Consider the following 24,527-nt stretch of genomic DNA (forward strand, 5'->3'; position numbering starts at 1 on the left):
TGATTTAGTTGGTAATGTTGCATGTTCTAAATTACATGCAGAAACATTGACTGAAAGGACTCTTATTTAATGTTGAGGGATTTTTGCCTGTAAGTAAAACCTTTAGGGCACAGACATTTTACATTTTGTTTTGAGTTGAAATGTCCTGAAGTCTTATTTAAGTTTGAGTGTTTAGCTTGTTAATTGTATTGTTGGAAGCAATTGTTTGCACTTTTCAAAGAGACTTTTTCATTAAACTGTGGCAATAGCAACGGTATATTTAATTTCTATCACAACTATAAGTTTCAGGCTCAGGATTTTTTTTTTACTTTAAGCCCTGTATTAATCAGAATTAACAATTTTAATAATGGATTATTCTGACGGTTAATTTCATTTGACCACTTGAGCCTTTTTTCAGACAATGTTCAAAATACATTAAAACATGCACATAAACAAGTAATTACAATTTTTTTAAAGAAAAAAAAAATGTTAACACTTGATCATTGCAGCAATTGATGCTAAAAAAATGCTCCCTACTAATCTGTTTAGTTTTTGAATGAATAAAACGTTTTGTATTTTAAATTAAAAAAAAATGTATGCATCTTTTTATACAGTTTTGACTTTATTACTGCTCTGACTGTTGTTCTTTCAGCAAATGTGCATTCTTGGAGTCTGTATACTCCAGGTAACTATTAACCGATTACTAAATTAGTTGACGATTATTTCTATAATCAATTTTTCACGATTGATTTGATTAATCAGCCCTAATCAATTTTTTTTTTTTAGTAATTAAGATAATTGCACATGATCATTTATTCTATCTGTCAATCACACTAATATATATTTCCTAATGATTTCAATAAAAAGAACCCCAATCTTACAACATTGCAATGTTTAAACCTCGGATTTAAAATGACGATCTTATTTTAAATAAAGCTAATATTTAAGACTTTATCTAAGCTGATTGTGTTCTGCATTACAGTAGCGTGATTCATTTACTGCATGCCCCTTTTCTGTCTAAGCTATCAAGTCAATTAGTTTTGAATGCAATAATTCCTTGTGCTATATATACATGTGTTATATATACACACAAGTCTGTGTGCTCTGATATGCCTAAATAGAAAAATCTGTACCTTCTACATTTCTTCTCTGCTGTTCAATAATCCCACTCTACACTATTGTCTGATTTGACAGTTACATATTTTTTGTTCCATTTTATGATGTCATTCCTTCAAAAAGTTGTTTTTTAATTGTTTTCTACTATTTAAATTCAACTACTGTAAATTTGAGCTTAAATGTGTGTTTTCTTTTTGTTTTTTTCTTTTCTTTTTCTTCTTTTTGACAAGCCTGGTCAAAGTAATTGTTACCGATTTTTGACAACTCCAGACTCGGATATTACCCCTGCAAAAGTTCCAGGTCGCAAAATAAATAAATAAATAAAATGTTTTTCTTCAAAAATATTACTAGAACCATAATTTAGGGCCTTGTAAGTTTAGAAGGTTTATGAATATCTATGGAAGTTGTGGACAGAAGGTAATAATGATTAATAGTTTTCCTTTAAAACAATATTTGGATGCATAATGTTTCTATGATGATCTTAAGAGTGTATTTGATGTCCAAAGGGAGTAAAGGTGAGGTGCAAGACAAAAGAATTTACATATCTTAATAAAAAATAGTTAATTAAAATATTCATTCACATTTCTCTTATTCTGACGTCTTTTGACTATAATCCTCCTGAATTAGAGTAATGGTCACATCATTTTTTTAAATGACGCTGGTTAGAAATGGGAGCACATAAATCTTGATCTTGTTCAGGATCTCCGAAGGATGTTTCCTGTGAGTTCATTCATTGTTTCTTTCCCAACAGGAAGCAGTGAGGATGGAGAAAAAGACTAAGGCGACAAACGAAGGAACCGTTATCCGTAAACACTACTGAGGAACTAAGCTATTCCCGTCCTTTTTTTGTGGGAATGTTGGGATGAGGACAGTTTGTGGAAACGCTCGCCTCAGGCAGAACCGTTCTCAGAGGAGTTGGYGATTGGACTAAAAACGGACTTTCAGCCGATTTCAGACATTCGGACTGGTCCCAGTCCCGGTCTGAGCCACACGAACTGTCCAGCTCTATTGGTATAATTTCAGTCGAGTGCAATTAAGGGAAAAAAAAAAAAAAAAGAAAAAAAAAAAAAGACAAATGTGCTGCTTTAAAGACTTATCATGCACATTCCAAATGTGTGTCTGTTTCTTTTTGTTGCCTGCTCTCACCAAAAAAAAAGAACATATTTTAAATTAATGAATTAAGTCAGAGCTGGCAAATAATCACTACAACCAAACAGAAATAAGCTCTTTGATCTCAGCAGAACTACAATTATAAATCTTAAATGTAATTATTTATCAATGTTTTTTTTTTTTTCTTTTTTTTTCTCCTTCATGTTGTGCAATTATTTCAGTGGTTGCCTTTTATTTTATCTTTTTCTTCTATCTTCCGGTTGAGTTTAATGAGTCTCCTAATTGGAGACGACACTCTGCGGTTAATCCTTCTGTAGCAGTATTTGAATTAAAAGGATGAGGACTGCAGATACCGAACAASCTGTAGAGGTGACGCACTGTACGCTCCTTTATGTCAGGAGCACTAGCAGTAAGCTGACGGTGTTATTACTATTATTGTTATCAGTCTTAACGAAGGGGAGGTTCAGCTGTAAAACAGTCGAGAACAGGAACGTATTGCTGATTTATTGATTGATTAAAAAAAAAAAAAAAAGCTTTATTTTAATTGAAACATGCAGGACGTTGTTTTGTCGTCGCCGGGTCTAATCATGGTGCCTGTTGATTCTGCGAAGACGGCTCCCTCTTCCTCCGTTTTTCTGTCGCTACGGATATTTCAAATCACGTCGAGCCGGGTGATGTGGAAAATGTTTTGTTTTTTTTCTTTTTAGATAAGTGAGAAATCTCTATTTTGAAAATGGCGTCGAAATTGAGTTGTTTGTAAACAAACGTGCAATGAATTTCATTAACGTGTTCTTAGGACGATCCGGTGACTGCGGCGGTTGTTCTTCGGTGACACTACTAGAACAAAACGGACAAAATGTGGCTGCTGTTATAAGTTGTTATGGATGTAGTTAATTGCCTTTCTTTCTTTTGATTTGTATTTCTACATTGTGTCAAACATGGCAATATCCTCTATGAAAAGCATTCATTCGCTGTATCTGAGTTGTATGACRGACACRAAACAAAACTAACAATTTTCTACCCTGTCTTCATTTACAGCTATTACATTTGGAAGTGTAGGTTATACCGCCCATTTCTTTGGATGATAAAACCACCTTAAATATTTGTCACTTGTGAACAGCTGTACTTCACCTGTAGTGGACCTCCACCTCTCCTGCTCCTGAAGGCACCATATCAGTCRTCACTAACTTCTGTTAAACCAGCAGCCTGCTCCTCAGTTAAACTTGAACACCTATTTAAGGAAATCCGTTTTATTTCGACCACAGTATACATTTGCTTAATCTTGCACATTTGAGAAATGTAACTTAATGTTGAGATGTTCCAATGTGTATATATGGATTCTGATTTTTTTTTTTTTTTTTTTTTTCCTCTGTTTGTAAATGTAGGGGGGAGGGAAAATATGTAATAACTGAGTTATCAACATGAGGTTTCATTTTTGTAACTTCAAGCTGAGTTGAATCAGAGGAACATATCAGTCGTCTACTAAAAGCGGTTAAATTAAGACGCAGAAGCAGATGTGAATTCATTCTGTCCTTTAAGACCTGTAGATTTWAAATATTTTTACTTCATATTGATCATGCTTAGTGTAATTTAATGAAATGTTTATAATTACACTGTTTAATATGAAAATAAATGCAAACAAACTTCTAAATGTTTTCGTCCTGCATAGTTTTCCCGCCTGTCTCGCTAGTGGAACAGTGCAGAATAATTTCTTGCAGAGAGATTGTTTTCCATACAGAGGTTTAAATTTGTTTGAAATGTATTGTAATCTGAAATAATTTTCATATCATGGTCAATTTTAGCTTTGCTGGTATTAAAACTGCACACATCCAACTGGTTTTAAAACAAAATACCTGTTAATACTGCAAGTAGGTGAAATTGGTGTAAAGTATTTTTCTTTTTTTTTTGACTTTTTGAGAATTACATTTGGGAACAGGGTACAGAATACAATCCCATTTGATTAGATTTGTTTTTCTACCTTTCCTAATTACAGTTGAAGCCACATGCCTCACTATACATAAAAAAACCTTTTGTTTTAACTTTTTCAAATACATTTTGTTGACATTAGATCAAATTTCCTTTTAAACTGTAGGAGTTGGGTCAGTGAGTTATCTAGACTAAAATGTATTTTAATATTACATTTTAAATAAGCACAGAATAGAAGGGCAAAATATGAAAATCTCTTCCAATCGAGTTGCTTTTCCGTTAAGAACAGTATGACGTCAAATGATAGAACAGTACTTTAAGTCTTTATTTCACATTTCAATACCCTTTATAACACCACCGGTCGTGATGTGTGTATCAACAGGAATGTGTACTTATTGCAAAAGGGTGGAGCGGTTTTATCTGATGGTAAAGACTGAGATGTTTCAATCTGTATAGTAAAAAAAAAAAAAAACGCTATCTGTAAGCACTGCAACCACAAACAGTCGGACAAGATAAAGGAAACGAATTCCAACAATGCATAGTAAATAATTTCAAATGAAATGCAAACAAGAGTTTTGATGAGTAAGTCGATCAAAATGAGAGTAAAACTAAAAACCCGGTTACACTGACGTTCGTTAAAAACCAAAGCGTAGCCCTTAAATAAAATCTCACCCTCTTAGGTTTTCACAGGAAGCTGTAAATATGCATACAAGATGTTGGGTTCAGTCCAGTGGTTGGGATCAACATGCATTTGCCTTTTCTTAAAAAAAAAACGTCTTGAGAGACATCAAGAGAGCCACATTATTAAGGTTTTTTTTTGTAGCTTACTTTCCTCCATCTTCACTGAATACTGAAATATTTCTTCTTGTGCAAATCAACCTTGCTGTAACATTCATCCATCGGACAAATCCGACCGAAATGCTTAGTCAAAAAGTCTGTTTTGTGATTGTGCAGTCCCTTTACGTGAAAGGAATGAAAAATAGGTCAGAGGAAAGAAACTGATTTTCCAGGCACAAAGAGGGCGGAGGGGCTGTAGAGGTGCTACACACACACGGCGCTCCCGTTCACTTGAGCCGCAGGTCGCTGGAGGGCGGGGCTACGAGAGGGGCCGCCGGGAGGAGGGACGGGCCCCCGAAGAGGCTCCGCGGAGTTTCCCCTCACACTGATGTGCTCCCATCCTCCCTGCAAGACAAACAGTTGGAGAATTACTGACAAACCCTTTCAGAACCCAGAACATCTTCCACATGTTTGCTGTATCCCCCTATATCGCTTGGTTACAAGTTTATGATTGCAATATGAATCATTTTTGCAATTGTTTAAATAAAGTGATTTGATAAGGAACTATGAAGTAAAAAAAAAAGCCTTAACTCACCCCTATGCCGTAGTCCCAGGACAGACCCTTGGGTGCCATGGGCCCCAAACCCAGCCTGTGGCAGACGGATCCAGGAGTCTCAGTAGGAAAGCCTGGAACTCCGTCTGCGATGATCCAAACCTAAAAGCAAAAAAAAAAAAATCATGTTTTGCCTTTAGATGATGGTATTCTTGACATCTTCCAGGTCAAATATGTATTTTAAATGCGAGTGTACCTGGTCCAGCGGTCCCACAGACACCTTGGTGACGTTGTTAGAGATGAGCTCCCATGCAGAGCCCTGAGGGTAGCTGGGCGTGAGGCCCTGTCTGTACCACAGGTTACCTGAAAGACGTCAGTCAACATGTTTTGTTTTTTTTTATTCAGTAGTTTGAAGACGCAAAGCAAACCAGATCGAATGAAAACTCACCGTTGTCATCGACGGCAAACACGGAAGTCCGGCCGACGGACAGCTGTCTGAGGTTCTGCCTCGGAGGAGAGGGGATGTGGTACCAGCATTCTCCTACAGAATGAGAAAAAGCTCCTGAGATGGTCTGAACTCAACCCTGAATACCCATATTTATGTTTCGGTGATTAATAGGTCTGACCCATAGATTAGCGTTCATGTCCAACTGACCTGCGGGGTTTTGTGGAGACACGGATCCTCTGTAGAACACGGCTCCGTCCCTCGCGATGGCCCACACCTGATTGGCTCCTCCAATGGAGATGGACTTAAACGGCTGATCTGTGCCTACATGGAGCCAGGAGCTTCCCTATGGGAGCAGAAACACTTCCAGAAATTCTGACCCACAAATCCATAATTCATAGACGATATATTCTCAGGACGTGATCTAAAAACACAGATTTCTCACCGCGGGGTTCTGGGGACTCGCGCCCAGCCGACACAGGACATCTCCTTTGTCACTCAGGGCCCACACGGGGACCTGCTCCATTTTGCTCTGAGTCAGACACGGCATCAGAGAGATGTCGCTGAGATGGATCGGTGGCACCATCTTCCACGGACCTCTCACTGTTATCTTGCACCTCCTGGATGACGAACAGGTCACCGTTAACGTGGAAACAGAGTGACGGACTGGAGGAAGGCAAGTACTTACCTCGTCCATCTTCGGCGCCTCACAAAGTCCTTCATGGTTTTGTGGCCGTGAAATGTCCTGTAAGAAAGGGACAAGTCAGACAAATGGCTAAAATCTCCTCTGTAGTCAAACGTCGAGAAGTAAATGTTTCATACGTGGGAAAGTCTGCAGCATACTGCCAGCCTTCTTTGTCTGTTCCTCCAGGAACGCTGAAATCCACAGCCCACTCCGAGACCTAAAGCAGCAGGAAATTAGAGCAAACAGAAAGCAACCATTGTATAATATCCTTACACATTATTAGTTTCTAGTCCTAAATTGCCACATTTGCAAAGAATTAACACTAATGTTTACTAATAATTTATGACAGATATTTGTGAACAAGTCAGGATTTGAACACAAAACCTACAAAAATTACAGTCAGTAAGGATGGATGGATGAGTAAAAGGACGAAGGGGTGGACAGATCGACAAACAGATGAATGTTTATATAGGTGGATGAATTTGGGTATTGAAATGCAAACATTTCTCTTCCCTTTCTCCATTTTTTCCCCCACATTTGCTCAATAAAATTGCAAACTTGCTAAAACTTTCCCAAACTGCTGATTTTACCCGTTAAAATCTAAACGCTGGATAACATTTCAGGAGGTAAAGTTGGGAGTCCTCTTACCCAGGACCACTGAGGGGACGGAGGGTGTGTGCTGCCTTTGGTGCATTCCTTCAGGCCGCTCTCATCACTCCACATGGGGCGATCGGTAGGAAGTCCTCTGTAGGATTTATCGTTATGAAAAATGTACTGGGATGTAATATTGGTGCATGTCAGTAATTAGAAACATCTGTAAAATGAAGGAGACCTACTTGTCAGTGTAACCAGTCATTGGGTTCCATCGCTGATTCTCATACACATGTACGCTCCTGACATCAGTCTGTAACTGAATCTCAGGGTTGACTGCAGCAGAAAACACACACAAGGTCATTTTCACGTGTTTATGCACAGACTAAAGCGTCAGCAGCAGGATGCTGGTGTATTTCCCCATTAGAGCACAAAACAAACAAAAGAAAGTGAAGATTTTACTTAGCAAATGATCTAAATGTTAGTGCAGCATTTCTGTAAATCAGCAGGAAATGTTCCTGTCTGAAGGACGTGCGTTACCCGAGCTGGGCTGTCGCCCAAAGCTCCCGCTGTAGACCCAGGCAGCGCCGTCCCACCCGATGCCCCACACCAGCCCCAGACTGTTAGACTCTACGCAGCGCAGGTGGCCCGGGATCTGGCGCCAGAACCTGCAGCAGCGCACGCACCCAGTGTTAGTCCCAGCAGTTAGTACATAGAGTGGCAAAGAGACAGGCGAAAGGTTATCTGGCGACATATCAGACAACAAAAGGCAAAAGACTGGAAATCGAGGCGACGAGGATTTTACTGAATCTCAGGGCAAAGCAGAGGAACAGAATTCAGTCTTTGGTATCTGGCTCACATAAGGTCGCAGGCCATAGGGTGAGCCGCTGCCTCCAAAGTGAGGGGCGGCTCGTGTACCATGATGTCTCCCTTGGAGGTGGTGGACCACAGCGCCTGTCTGGTCGGAGCCCCAGCGATCCCTCGCCACTCGCAGCAACAGTCTGACAACAGGCCCAGCTGTTGGACAAGAAACGTGAGAGACACGTTGCGTGACACTCAACATGCAACGCTCTACCCAACTATTTCCCCGGTTTTTACATGATGACGAAAGTGTTACCCAGTCGTTCATTTCCTTCTCCGACGGCGCTGCCAGTATCAGTGGCCATCTTTGTTTAGTTCTTTCGGCTGTGTACACGGCAAAGGTGTAGTGGCAGTCTTGCAGAACCGGAACCAGCGCCGTCACTTCATTTATGAACACCTGAAGGTACTGAACAAAGCATCAACAATGAGTCAGTAATTATACATTTGGTACTTCTGGTCTTGTTCTTCTTGCTGCCCAGGTCGGCACATGAGAACCAACCTTTTTCTCATCATATTGGGTGTAATAGACAAAGAAGATGCTGTCCTTCCTCCCGTCCGACTTGGTGGATTGCTCAAGAGCAACACTTACATCCACCCAGCGCTGTGGCTTCCAGTCTCTCCACCAGCGCAATGCCCCTTTACGCACCCACACCGACTGGTAAAGAAACAGGAGAAAATAATTGGAATCTGTTCACCCCTTCAGCAAGAAGGAAGACAACTTTTATTTTACTTACGTTGCTTCTCTCCAAAGGTTTCCTAGTGATCTCTTGATGTTGCGGCCTTTGAGGCTGCTCGCTCCAGGCTGCTGATTGCACCGGAGTCAGAGACAGGGAACTACTGAGAGGACCTGATGCACAAACGTAGAGGTGTAAGAACTCGAATAAAAGACGCCCCTAACCAACCAGGAAAGACGAAGCACCTACAGATGTGATCACTTGCAGAATTCCTGAGTAATCCCCTATTTCTTTTTGTTTTACTTCAAAGCAGAGAGACTTTCTCGTAGACCTTTAAACTGGTCTTGCTTAGTGGCTTCTCAAACCTTTAGAGGTTCTTTCAAATGTTTTTAGGACATTTTTAACCTCTTTTTATTATTATTTTATTATTATTATTTCTAAAAACAAAGTAAATGCATCAAAATCTTAAACAAAACCTTTGAGTAGGACTGACTCAACCACTTCAAATGACTTCCTGAAAGTCTGGGAATCAGACAGAATGCAAGGCAGCTGCTCAATCTGTCAATTTAAAGATACCCTAAAATACTGAAAAATGTAAGTGGTGTGACATTTTTTTCCCTCCTTTTTCCTGTTTTCCTTCTTTGTAAATATTTTCTCAGACTAGATTATCCTTATAATAATTCCCAATCAGGAATCACAATCCCATCATCATACAGCCTCAGAGACTGGCTGCCCACGTACCTGTGGAACTGAGCCAGCTGATCCGTGAACTCGCATCCACATCGCATCCTCCACCGGACGTCCACGCCCACACGGGTCCATCCTCTTCCCCGATGCCCTGTGGGTTCTCCAGGGTTCCCAGGACGTCGCTCAGTGAACGCCCTGCTGCCTGTGCGCTCCGAGCCGCCCCGGCCCCCTCTAGGTCCACGTTCATAAAGGGGACGTCGTGCCCAGTGGCCGGAAGGGTGGGGAGCACCGGAGCTGGAGGCAGCTCCACGCCGTCTTCCTGCGGCATCTCGGTGATGGACGGCTGCGTGGTGGAGGTTCTGTCGCGGTCCGACACCAGGCTGTTGATGAAGCTGTCGCTGGCCGGGATGAATGCTTTTGGAGCGTCTTGCCGAGAGGCCGAGGACGGTTGTTTTACCTCCGGAGGAGGTGCAGACGTGTCGCTGCCCCCCAAGGGGACGATAGAGGGAGCTGCTGCTTCCAGTACGGGAGTAGCGCTGTGCTCCGAGTTAGTCGGACCCAACTCTGAGTCTGAATCAGAGCCACTTGGTGCAGAGCCTTGTGAGGTCTCAGTCAGGTGGCCACTAAACTCACACTCATCCCTTATGAAAACACAAAGGGAGTAATAACAGGCTGATTAAGGTCAGGTATGATTAGTGGAGACTTGGTTGATGTTACTCTGCAGACCTGGGTGGACTAAGCTCTTTATTGCTGCCCCACTGGGCAGAAACGGGGATCCAGCCATTTCCACTCGGCTCAGCCTGGGTCACACCCATCCTAAAATACACCCCCCGATCCTCACCAACGGCCCAAACCTAACAGACAGAGACAAAGAGAGATTTATGTGGAAGAACAGCAGTAAAATAAAACAAAAACAACAAAAAAACAAATGTTGTATGGCACCTGTTAAACACAGACAGTGAAGTGTTCTTTATTTATTTAGCTGTTTCATCAATTCACCTCCAGTAATCCCACAAACTACAATTTAATCAAACAGTTTTTCCGATAGACCAATCAGAGCAGCTGTTACTTTATAAGGCCATATACTGTAACTCCTGTTCTGGCTCCGTTAAGCCATCCCCATAACTGAAGCCCTGAAACATGAAATATGGGATTTGATGACGACGCCTTGGCCAGCTTCTAATTAGGGAGTCTCCCATATGTAAGGCCAGTGGGAATACAGTCTGGGGATATTTAAGGCCGGACCCTGAGGTGCGACTGCTGAGGGGACATTGGCCAGAGCGACACGCCGTGCTCGTGTTACAGTGCTGCTGACGGGAAGCGAGGCGGAGGGGTTGGAATGGGCCGAGGAGAGGTTTGGGAGCGGTGGGGGGTGGGGGAGGCGTAGGTGGGAGCTGTGGGGTTTGCAGCGCAAGCAAAGTCTTCAGCAGTGAGACACGGAGTGAAGAGTTTCTGCTGTCCTGAAACCAGATCCAGGCAGACGGTGAGGTGGATCAGGCAGCGGAGAGGCACAGTTCAGAGTGGAAAGAGAAAAGTTTTAATAAACCTGCAAGGTTAGAAAACTTGTAGAAAATATATTTAAAAGCTTTAATAATGTTGTTTTGGCATCCCTGCTTGTTTTTTTTTTTTTGTTTTTGTTTTTTTAGCTTGCTTCATTCTATTATAGGGGCACAAAGAGCAGAAGTACACAAAGTGCGACGAATTTTGTCACATTTTGTGTTGCACCCACAGACCTCAGTGCATTTTACTAGGATTTTATGACAGAGCAACACAGGCAAGCACATAACTGTAAAATGCGCTACAACAAGGATGTAGGAACAACAAAGATGTAGGCTTATTTTTCTTTCTATTAAAACAAAATCTGAAAAGTGTGGTGTGAATGTATTTTTAGGCATTGTGCATTGTGAATCCATAATCGTGTTTTGCTACAATTACAGCCGTTACAGTTTTCTTGTCTCTAGATCAGTGGTTCTTAACCTGGGTTCGATCGAACCCCAGGGGTTCGGTGAGTCGGTCTCAGGGGTTCGGCGGAGCCTCTGCCTCGGAGTTAAAGAAGGGTTCGGTGAATGCGCAAATGAAACTGGGGGGTTCGGTACGTCAAAAAAGGTTAAGAACCACTGCTCTAGATACAGAATTGCGTTTCTGTCCTTCCTTCTTTGCTAAATGGCCCAAACTCATGCAGAGGGATGCAAAAAGACGACAAATATAATTATGGCACAGCACTCACACTGGAGTTCTTCCAGGATTGCCTAATATTTAGTGTCATCCATGTTCCCATCAACCCCGCCCTGCTCCACTGGATCTGCTGAAGGACAGCATCTCCATGATGCTGCAAAAACTATGTTTTACTGGTGTTGAAATGTTAATCTCCGTGAAAGTTCCACAGTAAAGTTGAAAACTGATCAGTGACCTACTCCTCCATAAAGCCTGGATCTGTGGAGTCAACAAGTCACACTTAACGCCCGATTCAGGAGTCTTCCCCAGAGGCTCACACAGCCGAGCTCCACATTAAATATGACTGATAATAATTACAGTATGTCTGAGACCAATTAGAAATTTTAACCATAGTTTTAACAGTTTTACTTGAAAAAAAATGTCAAAACAAACATTTTTCTTTCAGATCGCAATCATGTACTGTTTTAAATTAATTCCCCAAGTAAAAATTCTCCTCCAACCTGGTCATTGAGTCCCACGTCCACCATCATCATCTCCCCTCCGATGCTGATCCAGCCAGATCCACAGGGGTTGTGGGAGTTTACGCCACGCCTGAACCACACCTGGACACACACGCACACACACACACAACCGCTCCAGTCCGCACACGTAGCTGACAGGTAAACCAAACCTACTCAGATCATTTCAGACGTCATCACACCTTATAGTCCTTTGTGACCACCCACACAACGCTGACTCCGACGGCCACGTGAAGAGCCTCCACCTCCTTTGAGGGCGACTCCACTTCCAACCAGGAGGTACCTACGGTGGAACATACACAATGCACAATGCTCTGTAAAATAAGTTGCACCGTAAAACCAAAACGTCACATTTCACTTACAACATCACCCATTAATAGAGAATTACAATGGAAAAATAATTAATAGAGCTTCGAATACATAATTAATAGAATTAAAGTGTTTAAAATGACAATTTCTCAGATGAAAGGACAGGGGGGAAAAACAAACAAAAAAAAAACAAACAATTGGACTCAGGGATGGAGTGTGCCACGGTGGTGCGGACCTGTCGGGCTGTCCAGACTGAGGCCTGTACGAACCATCAGGTTTCCATCCCACAGTAAAGCCCACAGAAGATCCCCAGGGCCGGCTGACAACTGAGCCACTTCTTTGGGCACCTCCACCTCCTCCCAGCTGGTACCCTCCGGCACTCGGGGGTGGATTCCCTCCCTGAACCACACCTGTGCAGCACAAGTCATTTTAGCAGATCGTTAAATCCGGTCACATTTGGTAAACAGGATTTTAGGCATGAAATCAAGATCTTCGGTTTCAATTCCAACAATTACATGTTGGATTTTAATAAAGTATTACATGTTTTTAATTGAGCAAAATCACAATTTTTTGGCTCTCTTGGGTCGGAAAAGTTAGTAGTTCAGCCTTGTGGTTCAGATGAGGTTATGCTGCCCTCTTGTGGCCATGCAGGCTCAATAAAGTGATGCCCGACATTATGTGTTGATAAAAACCTGGAAACCGCAGTGAAACCATGGTCAGTGGAGCAAACATTCTCAGAGATGATAAGAAAAATGATTTGTTTTACTAAAAACAAATATTATAGGTTTTGTGGGAAGCTAATAATTCCCCTAAAACGTAAAGCGAAAGTATAGGTTTGTGTCAGAAAGATAAAACCTCAGCTGCTGCCACCTTGTGACTGACCTGCCCTTGCTGTGACACGCCCCAGAGGTATGGGTACCTCCCTGACTGGTCACTCATCTCCCAGCCACCACAGCTGATGTCACAGAGCGGCAGCGGGGGCTTCTTAGGGCTATCCAAAGGGATCTGCAGGGAGACAGTACTGGCCTTACGAAACATCCAATTAGCTTTGACTTACAGTCGCCATGGAGATTTTTCTTGGTATACAAAGTGCCAAATAAATATCCACATGTCAGCAGGTGAAGTAATAAGACAGCACTCAAAATATGTACTATAAAACTCTTAATTAATGCTTCTGTACTGAGAAAAAAAACTGAAGTAGGTATGGAGGAACTGCAGAGATCCACGATTGGCGAGAACAAAATTATATATATGAACAACAATGATCATGCAGTCAACATTTCTGGCCTTTATGGAAGAACAGGAGGAAATAAAGGTGAAAGAAGACTAGCNTATATATATAAAATTTAAGTAAGAGGTCCTATTTGAAGTTCTGTAGAAAAATACAGTGAATATTTTTGAAGATCATGCTCTATTTGGGTTGGATCACAATAAAAATATATGACCAACGTGACAAAAGCATCTCAATCAAAAGCCGAACACAACATATCACTTGGAAAACAACAGTGTCCACAAGGAAAGGGAATCAGATTAAATCCCACGAAATCAGAGCAAATGATAGCTTGAAATGGTTGGATTTACACTTGTAGGTTCTTTATCACTAGCATGAAGTTAACTAGGGATTTGGGGGATTATAATGTGAAAAGGATAATTAACAATTGTGTTTTCTGATGGAAATACATTACCTTCCTTTTCTGCTCTCCTTTGTGGAAATTGTTAAGAACTGAACAAATCAGTCACAGAGAGTAAACAGTGCGTGGCTAACCTTTGCCCATGTGCCTTGTGCTGTGTATCTTCTGTAGCGGATCCATCGTCTGCGGCGGACACAGGAGTTCCACTTCTTGTCTGGGGAGAAGTTGGCTGGAAAATCCACAGCGTACTCCCAGCCCTACAGAAGAAGGGAAACAAAATGCTTGGCGGAGGCCGAAAATTTGCTCCATTTATTAATCAAATAACCCTCAAAGAGAAGTAGAAAAAAAAAAAAAGAATAAGTTAAGGTATTTCTCACCCCAGTCTGGCCGGGTTCTCCACAGCTCTGATCCACATACCAGTCACCTTCCCACTCCCAGCTGCGGGACGGCAGCTGGAAGCTGTGGAGTGGCTGTGGGTTCATTCCGGTGACGTCGCTCCAGGGCCAGCGGTCGGTGGGCAGCAGGACGTCAGTGAAGCCGTCCACTGGGTTCCATCTCTGACAATAAACACACACATGACAAAAGAATAAATGTCAGCATTATTTAGATAAATCCAACAGTTAAGAAACAGAGGATTTGTTTCAGGATCTCTTGGGCTCACCTGGTTCTCGTAGGTCTCCTCGCGGTAGCGGATGGAAGTCTCACTGGGCATTATGTTCAGATAGATGTGGTGATCGCACCCGATGCCCCAGCAGCGCCCCTTGCCTGCAGTAACGCGCTTCAGCTCCAGCAGCAGGTCGTCAGCGCGGACCCAGCGCTGGCCAGCTGTGGAGAGGCTGTACACTCTGCCATACACATCCACGGCCCACAGCAGCGTGATAGGCATGGCGGCTCCTAACGGAAACAGAGGACAGCACTCGTGGCTTTTTGCTACATAATATGTGTGGTTAAAGTTTGATGGTAACGAGGGGAGGCAACGAGTTACACACTCATTAGATCTCCCTCAATTTAAATTTCGCTTCAGAAATATTGACCGTGTGATGATAACAGCAGCACCTTTAAATTTCACGTAGCAATTTTGAAGTTTCTCTCTTTCTTTCCCTGCTTGGCAGCTCTCATTAGCAGATTACCTTCATTGCACCTTTTGATCTCAGTTTAAAGAGTAAATAGCTTTTTCATAGACTTGGTTTACTAAATCTGCATGACATATTTCAAACCATTTAAATATTATTTACTGAAATGCTCTTTATTTTCCTTTTGATATATATCCACGTCTGTGAGCAAGAGCAGCAGATGACTGCCTTCTTTGAGACATTGGGATATGTGTAAGTTTCATTAGCTTTTTAATGCTTTCAGCAAAATATTTTAAAATGCTGATTTGTGACTGAGCAATAATAATAAAAATAATAGTAATACTACTACCACTACCACTACTACTACTACTAATAATAATAATAATAATCTCGTTAATTTTGTTGACAGCACAAAGTAAATAGGACGAAACAATTTGGTATTATTTTGAAAGTCCAGACCGGAAATCAAGCTTTTATTTTGACTGGTGCACTTGACAGTTGCTTTATCGACTGATACTAATCCGCTAGGACACTAACAGTCACTATAGCAAAGCTAGCCTTATCCGTTCAATTGGGCCTTTATTTGAATAAACATGTTTAAATTAAACCCTCCGCTGAAGTTTATCCTAAACTTAGCTGCATATCCATGTGGTCATTTTTCTCTATACAGGCATGGGATGTATACACAGTAGAGTCTGGGGTGTCCAACAGCAGCCTACCTGAATATTTACTGGACCCGATACGCGGTTGTCATGGGAAATACCAATAGCGTCATGACATCAGGTGCGACAGCAGATGCTGCCATCTGCGTGACCCATCCTGCGACACATTCAGAAGCAATGTTTATAAGCATTAAGTGGCCAAATGCCATGCTAAGCTGCAGGAAAGCATAGGTAGGATGGAAAAGCCGCAAAGTGGTCTATAAGCAGTTTACATCTTCAGTCAGTCGGCTGCAGTCAGGTGGCCTTAACCTGCAGGGGACGGTCAAAAACACAAAACATACTTACGCATGCTCATGAACGACACCTCTGGGAAACAACAAATAAAAACCTGGCGTCATTCATCCACAGAGCGGAATTTATTTCATATTGTGGACTAGAGTATTGCCCTGTCCAACTCTAGACGCACAACAGGAAATGGAGGAAGTGCTGTTGTGATTGGATACAACGCTGCAGGAGTGCGGGATCCCTCTCTCTGATTGGTCCAAACCGAAGGCCTTTGGTATTTTTTACTCTCGAGGCTACTGACAAGCGGGGTGGCTTTAATAATTTATTCAGCGGCGGGTTATTAATTATTGAAGGTCAAGGCTTGGTGACAGATGATACCAGGGTGTCACAAAACACCATAAAACAATCAAACACTTTATCTTCTGATCAATATATAGACTGGAGAATTTTGTTTGCTATAATTATGCCATTATATTACTCAAAGCAAAAATATTTTCAACATAGCATTGATGTTTAGTGTTTTGTGAAAGAGTTCCTCACAACTATTTAGAAGGGCAGTAAAAATAATCTATTCACTGTGAACCTTTTATCTTTATGTGAAATAAGTTGGAAACCACGAATTCAAAAGATTTAAAGTATTTGAAATATTTACATGCTAAGTATCAACTTTCAGAATCTACAATAAACCGTGTAAGGGGGAACTATAAAAATAATCAAAAAGAACCAAGTTTTGTGTTTTGTTTCTTTGATTTCCTCTCATAAATGAAGCCCATTGAACCTACAGGTGGAACTTATTTGAGCTGAAAGCAGAAATTTAAAAGTGTCCAAACATTTTCTAGCCATAAAGTGGGTCAATAATCAGGCTGACATTGTTTTAGTGTGTAACTTCAAAGAGACAAAATGACTTGTAAGTTTTGTGACTTTTGAGGAATAAGTGTTTGTCCACCTATTAACAGCATAACATGTGGAATATTAAAACAAAAATTATAAAAAGTAACTTATCAGATATTATAGCCAATAGAGGTTAAACGTACTATATTTGTGTACACTCTCCTGTAGTTATTTAATGGTTCTTTCCCTTATAGTTTCATCCTCTGGATCAATAAACCATATGAAGCCATAGATGTTCCATATAATGAACTTATGAAAATTAGTAAACAGAGTTGGTGATGTTTTAAGTAATAAACCAACTGCTTATTATTCCAATGATAATAATAAATGCTGTTATTAAAATCAGCTGGCGACAGGAGGCAACGTTGTCCTCTGTGATAAAGAGGTTGGCGCTGCAGTGCGCTGCATGCAGCAGGATATGGCAAGCTGATTTTATTTTTATTCTATGTCTTTAATAACACCTATCATTTGGGCCTGCCATAGAAATGCATAGAGATCAGTGTATTGCCTTGCGAAGGGATAGAGTATATATACATATGACCACCATCAAGTATTTTGGTTTTGCAACATTTACAAGTATACATTAAATTCATTAATATATACATAAATGGCTTGCCATACATACTTTGTTTTCGTGTCCTATCCCTTTAAGAAGCCTTTCAATACGCAGAGGCGCAACAGCAGCCCATCACATGATTCTTCTCTTGTGACAATCCAGACAGAAAGCAAAAGCCTTTCTGACTTCTACCTGAGTTTTTAGGTGCTACGATGGTGCGTAGCTTCTGTTTGGGCACCGAAGGACCAACTTCAAACACTGAAATGGAATTAAGTTAGCCGTTTCCATAACAACTCGGATCATTCCCGTTTGTAACGGAGGACATTTGGTGAAGATTTGGGGTTGTTGCGTCGCTTCAGACAAAGTTGGCGCATGGAGAGAGACGAAGTTTCATTTTTGCGCAGCGTATTTTCTTTGTTTTTTTTCCCCCGCGACGAAGCCTCAGCCAGCATCGCACAGCGTTTTGGTTGACAAAAGCCAAGTAGTCAACATTATTTTGTTCACTTAAGGAGCAAGATAAAAAAAACAAAAGACGAGATAAGGACACGCTACTTCGGGTGAGATGGTGGACAACAAACCTCTCCTTCAGGACAGACCACCCGCCTACAACGCCGTTCCGGGGGCGCATGAGTACGGCCCGCCGCAGCAGCAGCCGCACGGCTACGGAGCCATCCCCGCTGCGGCCCCGCCGCCCTACCACTACCCGGATGGCCCAGGCAAGCAGCACCGTTTATTTCACTCACTCACCAGAAAGTTAACTCTCCAGGCGGGACGAGGGATTTAACTACTGCCCGCTTTCGCAGGGAAACGGGGCTTTATTTCTACTCGAACGCGTTTTATTTAACCTTCTGCAGAGGTTTTAAATGGCCTTTGAATCGCCTCGTATACAAAACAATCTTCAAAGTTTCGCATGCGCAGTATGCGAGCAGAAATGACTGTGATGCTAATTATTAGAATAAATTAGAGATGAGCAAACTATGCGTTAAATGACCCTTACTCGTCTTAAAAAAATAAAAATAAACGCAATTGTTTTTCTAAATATGTTGGTTTAATGTGAGGTAGGAAGCCGTTCCCTGACTGTGATTGTGTGAGTGCGGCTTCTATGCAGGAAGTGCACAAAAAAACTCCTGGTTCTTGTAATCGCATGAAGTTTCCTGTTTTTTGGGGGTTTTTTTTGTTTTTTTTTTATCGCTGATCCTCTAGTGGATTCAGTTGGTCTGTGTCAACCTGTCATCAAACAGCAGGTGTGCGCGCAGCTGCAAGTCTGATTAAAGTGTCAAAGTTCCCAATGTTGCACAATCTGACCTGCATAGAAGTGGTCAGAAACAATGGACATGACTTTTTACATTGAAATGAGCCTGACTGTCCAGATGTCCAGTTAACACACACTGCCATTTTTTATTTATTTATAATACCTGATTATTATGCTTGGTAAGCGGATCGATTTTTAGACATCAAGGAGGAAATGTGGTGCAGGTTCATCGATACACAGATAGTAAATTTATAGCCAACATAAAACCAAGGAAAAAGGAGATTATCTCAGTTTCTGAATCAGGAGAAACACATTAGTCAAATGAAAATATTATTTTAACCTTAAATTTGACAAGTATATGAATAGGACCCAATGCTACATCTCAAAGACATTGTGACATTTATAAAGAAGTGGCATGCATTTAATATTTGTCGCGTTTTAAATGGTGAATTTCTAATAATTTATTTTGAAAAGTAAAAGAACTGACACATAGGCATGTGTCAAAATATAGAAGCATAATCAAAAGCTCCTGTTTGATCACCTTGATAATTTACAGGTCAAGTAACAAAAATCAGAATTTATTTTTCTTATTCATGAAGTGCCTCAGAATTAACCGACAGTGTTTATTTTTGTTGCACTTATTTTTGATTGATTAAAAATCAGATTGTTGTTTAAAAGATACGCTGCGATGTAAAATGGGGATGATCATGGTAATCCTAAAATGAATTAAAATCCACCCCAACAAAGAGTCTATAGGTGATTAAACCTTTAGAATAACTTTAAAAAAAAATAGTTGATTTATAGCAACACGTATAATTAAAAGTCAAGCGAATTCCATACTTAAGTTCTGAGTCCAGATTCTCTTTTTTATTTTAATGTAATTCATGTCGACACAAAAATGAAACGCAAACTGATAACATGACACATTTTCTTTTTTTGTGGGGGGCCTTCCAGGATACCCACCTGCTCAGATGGGCGCCGCCATTTCCCAGCAACCCTACACATCGACCTATGCCATCATCCAGCCCTCTGTAGTGGTGGTGGGAGGCTGCCCAGCTTGCAGGTGAGGACCAACAAAGTGTCTGAAACTCACAACTAGCCATTCTTGATGAAGAACAATGCAGAGCGTCACGCGCTCACAGAGTTTGGTGTGGTTGTTCTCTGTGTTATTTTTTTTTACTGCCGTTTCGCCTATCAGGAAGTTATCGGTGTAGATAAGATGAGCGAGTATGACTTTCAGTTTTGGGAGTTTCACTGTGGTGAGTGAATGTCCCGTCAGTCAGCTGACTTCGCCCCACGGACATGTGACGGGGCCAAAGGTAGCTGCAGGGTTCAAGTCACACGGACGGTAAAGTAAAATGGAACGATGACTATGTGGCGTTAATTTTTCTGGAACAAACCGAACAGGTTGTAGTTGACATTCTTGACTGTCACGTGAAGGACACTTCCTTTGATTGGTTCACAACAACATAATCAGTTTGTTCCAGGAAACATGCAGCATTTTCTCTCTATCTTTCCAATCTGGCTGAAACTCATCATACTAATGTAACTAAGACTAGAGTAGAGCTTCGTTTTCCGATTAAATTATCACAGAAGTAATGAGTAGCATCAGTCATGGTTCTTCTTTCTGGCATTTCAAATGCCTTGTGCAAACTCTTGAAGAAACTGCACTGCAGGAAACGGAGTGACGCAATGACAGACCAAACATGCACTACTTTCTTGGAAATCTTAACATGGCAATAGTTGCATTTTAAACGATTCTAAGCAGAGTCTTTACTTGGTAGGATTACAAATACTTTAAATCTGGCTTTTCACTTCTGCTTCCTGAAAAGCTTCCTCCAATGCTAGTTGGTGTTTTTTGCCATCTTTGAGAGACGGTGGGCCACATAGTCGATGGGGAAAGAGTTTGGAGGAAAATGCAGCTGAAGAAAGACCCTTGTCAGTCACCCGGAGCTACAGCAGGACAGTTTAGATCAAAACATAGTTGGAATAGGCCAGTCAAAGCAAACCCAGTGAGAGAGCTGTGGCAAGACCTTTTAAAATGAATGTTCGCTGAAGCTCTCTATCCAACCTGAGTGGGCTTGAGTCGTATGTCAAAGTAGAATTAGTAGAATGTCAAAACAAATTATTTAATTCACAGTGAACTTGAGGCAAAGTGTTACTTTTGTTAAAACACCCTTATGTCTAGAAGTTGGACCCTTTTTTAAACTCAGCCTTTCACTTCCTGTCTTCTAATTCCTTCCAAAGGCCTGAGGCCACTGTGGTTGTTGTGTTGCAGTCATAAGACGCAGTTAGCCATTTTTTTTTTTTTTTTTTTTTATGTCACTCTGGGTCAAAGCTGATTAGGAACAGATATGTGATAAACAAGATGTTTTATTTTTACAAGTTTTTAACGTGTGCAACTTGGATACTCAAGTGTGCCGCTAAATTTATGTTTTCATGCATTTATTGTCAAATTCTAATACTTTTTGGACAAACCTAATAAAAGTAAACTAAATTTAAATCCTGCTGGGTTTTTAGCACTGTATATGAATTTAACTTGCAAAAGAGAATGGCATGAAATCATTTTTCCGCTTTATATTTCAATTTCAATAAATTAGGAATAGAAAATCATAACGGATCCCTTTTGTAAATTAAGATGTTGGGTCTCTAACATCTTTATACATTTATAGCCTTTGCAAATAAAGGTCAAATAAAAAAATGTCAGTTTGTTCTTCTATATTGTAAAATCTAAACAAAAACTGAGGAAATGTATTATATACTTCGTAGGACACTACTGGATCTTCAACAGATTTTGATTTAGATAATTTTAAGCTATATACACTTCTATAGTAATTTCAAAAGTTGAACATTCTTTTAGAAGGTTCATTTTTGCAGCTTGAAGCAAATTTTTTCTGGAGCAAAACCAAAGAGGACAACTTTGACTCGCTGGGTTGTAAAGTTTGCTGCCTCCTGTTCCTCCTGATTACATGGAACGATAAAACTTTCCTTTCAAAACACCAGAATCCATCAATCCATCTCCTCCACAGGGTCGGAGTCCTGGAGGACGACTTCACCTGCCTGGGGATCCTGTGTGCCATCTTCTTCTTCCCTCTGGGCATCCTCTTCTGCTTTGCTCTGCGTCAGAGGAGGTGTCCCAACTGTGGCGCCACCTTTGGCTAGAGGGACCAAACCGCAGCGCTCTCACGCACTTCTTTCACACCATACATAGTTTATATATATATAAAAAAAGATGATTACAAAACAAATTAGTCAATGAAATCTGTTTTTCATCTGCAGGTTTAGGATGTATTTTATCACGAGTTTCCAGCTGTTGTCAGTGCCTTTGCTACATACAGAGTAATCGGATGCCATCAGTTTTTTTTTTTTCTTGTAGATGTTTAAGGGATCTGAACAGATTATTTTTATAGTCAGAGCCAATTAAACTTTTTTTTTTTGTCTTAATATTTTATTTGCTTGCTGCCGCCATCTTTTAGTTAACTTTGTACTCTGCTTTTTTGTGTCAAATGTATGGCTCAGTATGTTCCACGTAGGCAGTGAGATAATGCTGTGATTTAAAGAAAAAAGGATTACCTTATGGACATTACCTTCTCTGGCTCAAACAGTGGACTTATGCCTGACGAAGCATTTTGCCTGTTTTTTTTTTTTTTTTTTTTTGGTTGTGATAATTTCTTGGGGCCATATTTTGCACTGACAGTTTGTCCAACGATGATTCTGCTGGGTTGAGCTTCTCCAGGGCCAATGCAGACCTCAGGTACACACAATCTGACATGCCCTCGACTTTTACGACCTCATCGTTTGACTTTGGATTTGCTTTGGTGAGGACTGTTTTTGTCAAAGCGCAAGCCCCTCTTTCAACCTCTAGAGGCTCGAGTAAAGGCTGAAGTTATCTTGTATCCTCAGATTTTCACCTCCATATTTCCGTGACAAATCAACTTTCCTCCCAGCCAGACAATCAGCTGAGAATGTCCCTGTCCATGTCTTCCTCCGCTGTTTTCATGTTGGAATAAGAAATAAAATTTAAGTTACCGGTATGGAGAAGAAAAAAGAAATGGAAATGGCGTTAGAAAACACACTAAGCACGCTCTTATGATTGAGGTTCTTACTTTTTATATGAGTTACTGTAATTAAAAAGTAATGCGATTTGTGTCTTGGATTTTTTTATTTTTTGTAACATTTAAAATCAAACTTTTGTTTTACTTGCATGCAGATAAATATTATGTCCCAGTCTTTCAGAAGTCACGTAATTAGTAAACTGCACCATTTCTGTTAAAACACAGATGTACCGCGACTAAATGTAAAACCGCTCGAGTACGAGTGCTTCAGAAAACTTCTGTAAATGACACCAAGCTGAAGAAATAAATTTTTATTTGTTACATAGCAAATTATAAGGATGTGACGGAAAAGCGTACATGTAGTTGTACCATCTGATGGTTGCACAGCTGGAATAAAGTACAAGTAAGTTATACTTTACAGTAAGTATGTAGTATTAAGGCACAAGTGTCCACATTACAAAAGAAAATGGCCCAACAGGCATTGGATAACAGAATCGGTTAAATGTACAAGAGGACCAAAGCAAATCCTTCTGTGCCTTTAAGGACATTTTTACATAATCTTTCTCAAAACATGTCTGTAGTGATTTTCAACTGTTTACAGATTGAAGCCTGAAATGTAGTAGTCCTCCACAGTATTGTTCTCCAACCACAGAATGGTTTCTAACAGTCAGACAAGCAACATCAACGGCATAAATACATTGCAAGATTCTCTTTGAGCAGTTTTTAACTCGTCCATGTCTCAAGTGCAAGTTAAGATGTGTTCATTTAAATCTCACCAACACACACACAGACCGACTAAAATATAGACATGGAAAATTTATATATCATAGACAAACATCGGTTCAGGTACTAAAATACTTAGTTTACCGTATCGGTTTGTAGCAGATTCAAATGGCCTTGCTTCCCCCTCCACCCTGACCCAGGAGAAACTGCTGGGTCAGAAGGGCAGAGGTCAAACGATGAGCTCGGAGATGGATGGAAATGTTGGAGATCAGATGACTGGCGCAGAGCGATCGTTGGTCACAGTTGGTCGTAGCCTGACTGTTGCAAATGGATTTCCTCCGCTGTGAAGAGCAGACAAGATGCGTGGTTAAAATAGTTTAAGTGCAACAAAAGCAAATGTTATTATGCAACCTACGCGAGGAAAGCAGGCGGAGGTCTCGAGGTGCCGTTAGATTGTGCAGCCTGTGGACAAAACACACACGTCATTATCTGCGTCGTGGGCAAGCTCGATGTAAAAGTTCACAACGAAGCACAAAACCGTGACATTACAAAAACGCACATGACAACAACCCCTTGCTGCCGATGTCACGGTTACACTGATCCAAACGTGGGCAAGTTTACAATCCGAAAACAGTTATGGACTGCACAAGAACGGACGGACGGATGAATGGGTTTGACGTTGGCGTGCAAAAACTACTATGTCACACGGACTCATGTGGAACCTGGAGTTTCAAGAAATTTGAGTCTGCTACGCAATGAACCATGTAAATGTTTCCGGTAGCAAGCTAGATTTTACGATCCACTGAAAAAGCTTTTCTCTCTTAAGCCTTCCCACCTTTTGTCACATTACAGCCACCATTAACTTAATGGAATTTTGTGCAGACCAACACATAGTGGATAATTAAGAAGAGGAATGTGAAAGGTGAATGCATTTCTGCTTTTCATTCATTTATTTTGTGACATTTTTTAAAGACCGGTCATGCTTTTCCTTCC

The 24,527-nt window shown here is 40.9% G+C and overlaps 4 protein-coding genes and 2 long non-coding RNA genes across 10 annotated transcripts in view; 4 read left to right on the forward strand and 2 right to left on the reverse strand.

Moving 5' to 3' along the window:
* Positions 1–3,856, forward strand: part of lmtk2 (lemur tyrosine kinase 2) — a 26,472-nt gene extending 22,616 nt beyond the window's left edge. The window contains exons 14-15 of one of the 2 annotated variants that reach the window (XM_008416830.2): positions 632–664; positions 1,847–3,856. In XM_008416830.2, coding sequence (XP_008415052.1) covers positions 632–664; positions 1,847–1,875 — 62 coding nt within the window. In that variant the 3' untranslated portion in view covers positions 1,876–3,856. The remainder of the gene's footprint in view (positions 1–631; positions 665–1,846) is intronic. The other variant, XM_008416831.2, reaches the window with a different exon arrangement.
* Positions 3,857–4,432: 576 nt separating this feature from the next.
* On the reverse strand, positions 4,433–17,655 carry tecpr1b (tectonin beta-propeller repeat containing 1b). Of its 3 annotated transcripts, none has more exons than XM_017306237.1 (26): positions 17,574–17,655; positions 15,830–15,929; positions 14,699–14,931; positions 14,415–14,594; positions 14,172–14,294; positions 13,289–13,411; positions 12,642–12,816; positions 12,280–12,380; positions 12,080–12,181; positions 10,131–10,258; positions 9,459–10,045; positions 8,778–8,890; positions 8,543–8,698; positions 8,300–8,449; positions 8,042–8,199; positions 7,723–7,850; positions 7,428–7,518; positions 7,240–7,336; positions 6,729–6,808; positions 6,595–6,651; positions 6,352–6,526; positions 6,117–6,252; positions 5,910–6,002; positions 5,718–5,824; positions 5,504–5,623; positions 4,433–5,313 (listed from the first exon to the last, which is right to left on the reverse strand). In XM_017306237.1, exons 3-26 carry the CDS (start codon positions 14,921–14,923, stop codon positions 5,173–5,175), a joined length of 3,546 nt encoding a protein of 1,181 aa, XP_017161726.1. In that variant the 5' UTR covers positions 14,924–14,931; positions 15,830–15,929; positions 17,574–17,655; the 3' UTR covers positions 4,433–5,172. The 3 variants fall into 3 exon arrangements, with proteins under 3 accessions (XP_017161726.1, XP_008415051.1, XP_008415050.1); XM_008416829.2 differs by lacking the exon at positions 17,574–17,655 and adding an exon at positions 16,118–17,026; XM_008416828.2 differs by lacking the exons at positions 15,830–15,929; positions 17,574–17,655 and having other exon boundaries at positions 14,699–15,459.
* Positions 10,335–14,383, forward strand: LOC103469255 (uncharacterized). The gene is made up of 2 exons (XR_534323.2): positions 10,335–10,957; positions 14,209–14,383. It is a non-coding gene; the product is annotated as an uncharacterized LOC103469255 (long non-coding RNA).
* LOC103469258 (uncharacterized) lies at positions 15,291–16,175 on the forward strand. The gene is made up of 2 exons (XR_534324.1): positions 15,291–15,362; positions 15,781–16,175. It is a non-coding gene; the product is annotated as an uncharacterized LOC103469258 (long non-coding RNA).
* bri3 (brain protein I3) lies at positions 17,630–22,899 on the forward strand. The gene is made up of 3 exons (XM_008416826.2): positions 17,630–18,220; positions 19,711–19,819; positions 21,786–22,899. Exons 1-3 carry the CDS (start codon positions 18,067–18,069, stop codon positions 21,916–21,918), a joined length of 396 nt encoding a protein of 131 aa, XP_008415048.1. The 5' UTR covers positions 17,630–18,066; the 3' UTR covers positions 21,919–22,899.
* Positions 22,900–23,107: 208 nt separating this feature from the next.
* The window catches only part of baiap2l1b (BAR/IMD domain containing adaptor protein 2 like 1b), a 32,597-nt gene continuing 31,177 nt past the window's right edge, over positions 23,108–24,527 (reverse strand). Inside the window, exons 13-14 of one of the 2 annotated variants that reach the window (XM_008416827.2) lie at positions 23,950–23,996; positions 23,108–23,875 (exon numbers count right to left, since the gene is read on the reverse strand). In XM_008416827.2, the coding sequence (XP_008415049.1) occupies positions 23,803–23,875; positions 23,950–23,996 (120 nt within the window). In that variant the 3' untranslated portion in view covers positions 23,108–23,802. The remainder of the gene's footprint in view (positions 23,876–23,949; positions 23,997–24,527) is intronic. The other variant, XR_534322.2, reaches the window with a different exon arrangement.

Source organism: Poecilia reticulata, linkage group LG8 (assembly GCF_000633615.1).
Source record: "Poecilia reticulata strain Guanapo linkage group LG8, Guppy_female_1.0+MT, whole genome shotgun sequence".
Classification (NCBI taxonomy): domain Eukaryota; kingdom Metazoa; phylum Chordata; class Actinopteri; order Cyprinodontiformes; family Poeciliidae; genus Poecilia; species Poecilia reticulata.

Bases quoted from the DNA above. Each gene is read 5' to 3' on its own strand.
- tecpr1b (XM_017306237.1), bottom strand. From the start codon at position 14,923: ATGCCTATCACGCTGCTGTGGGCCGTGGATGTGTATGGCAGAGTGTAC. The intron at 8,699-8,777 runs GTAAGTAAAATA...TTTCTTTACCAG, and splicing joins AACCTTTGGAGAGAAGCAAC to TCGGTGTGGGTGCGTAAAGG. The intron at 6,003-6,116 runs GTCAGTTGGACA...CTCATTCTGTAG, and splicing joins GTCTCCACAAAACCCCGCAG to GAGAATGCTGGTACCACATC.
- bri3 (XM_008416826.2), top strand. From the start codon at position 18,067: ATGGTGGACAACAAACCTCTCCTTCAGGACAGACCACCCGCCTACAAC. The intron at 18,221-19,710 runs GCAAGCAGCACC...GGGGCCTTCCAG, and splicing joins CCACTACCCGGATGGCCCAG to GATACCCACCTGCTCAGATG. The intron at 19,820-21,785 runs GTGAGGACCAAC...TCTCCTCCACAG, and splicing joins GGAGGCTGCCCAGCTTGCAG to GGTCGGAGTCCTGGAGGACG.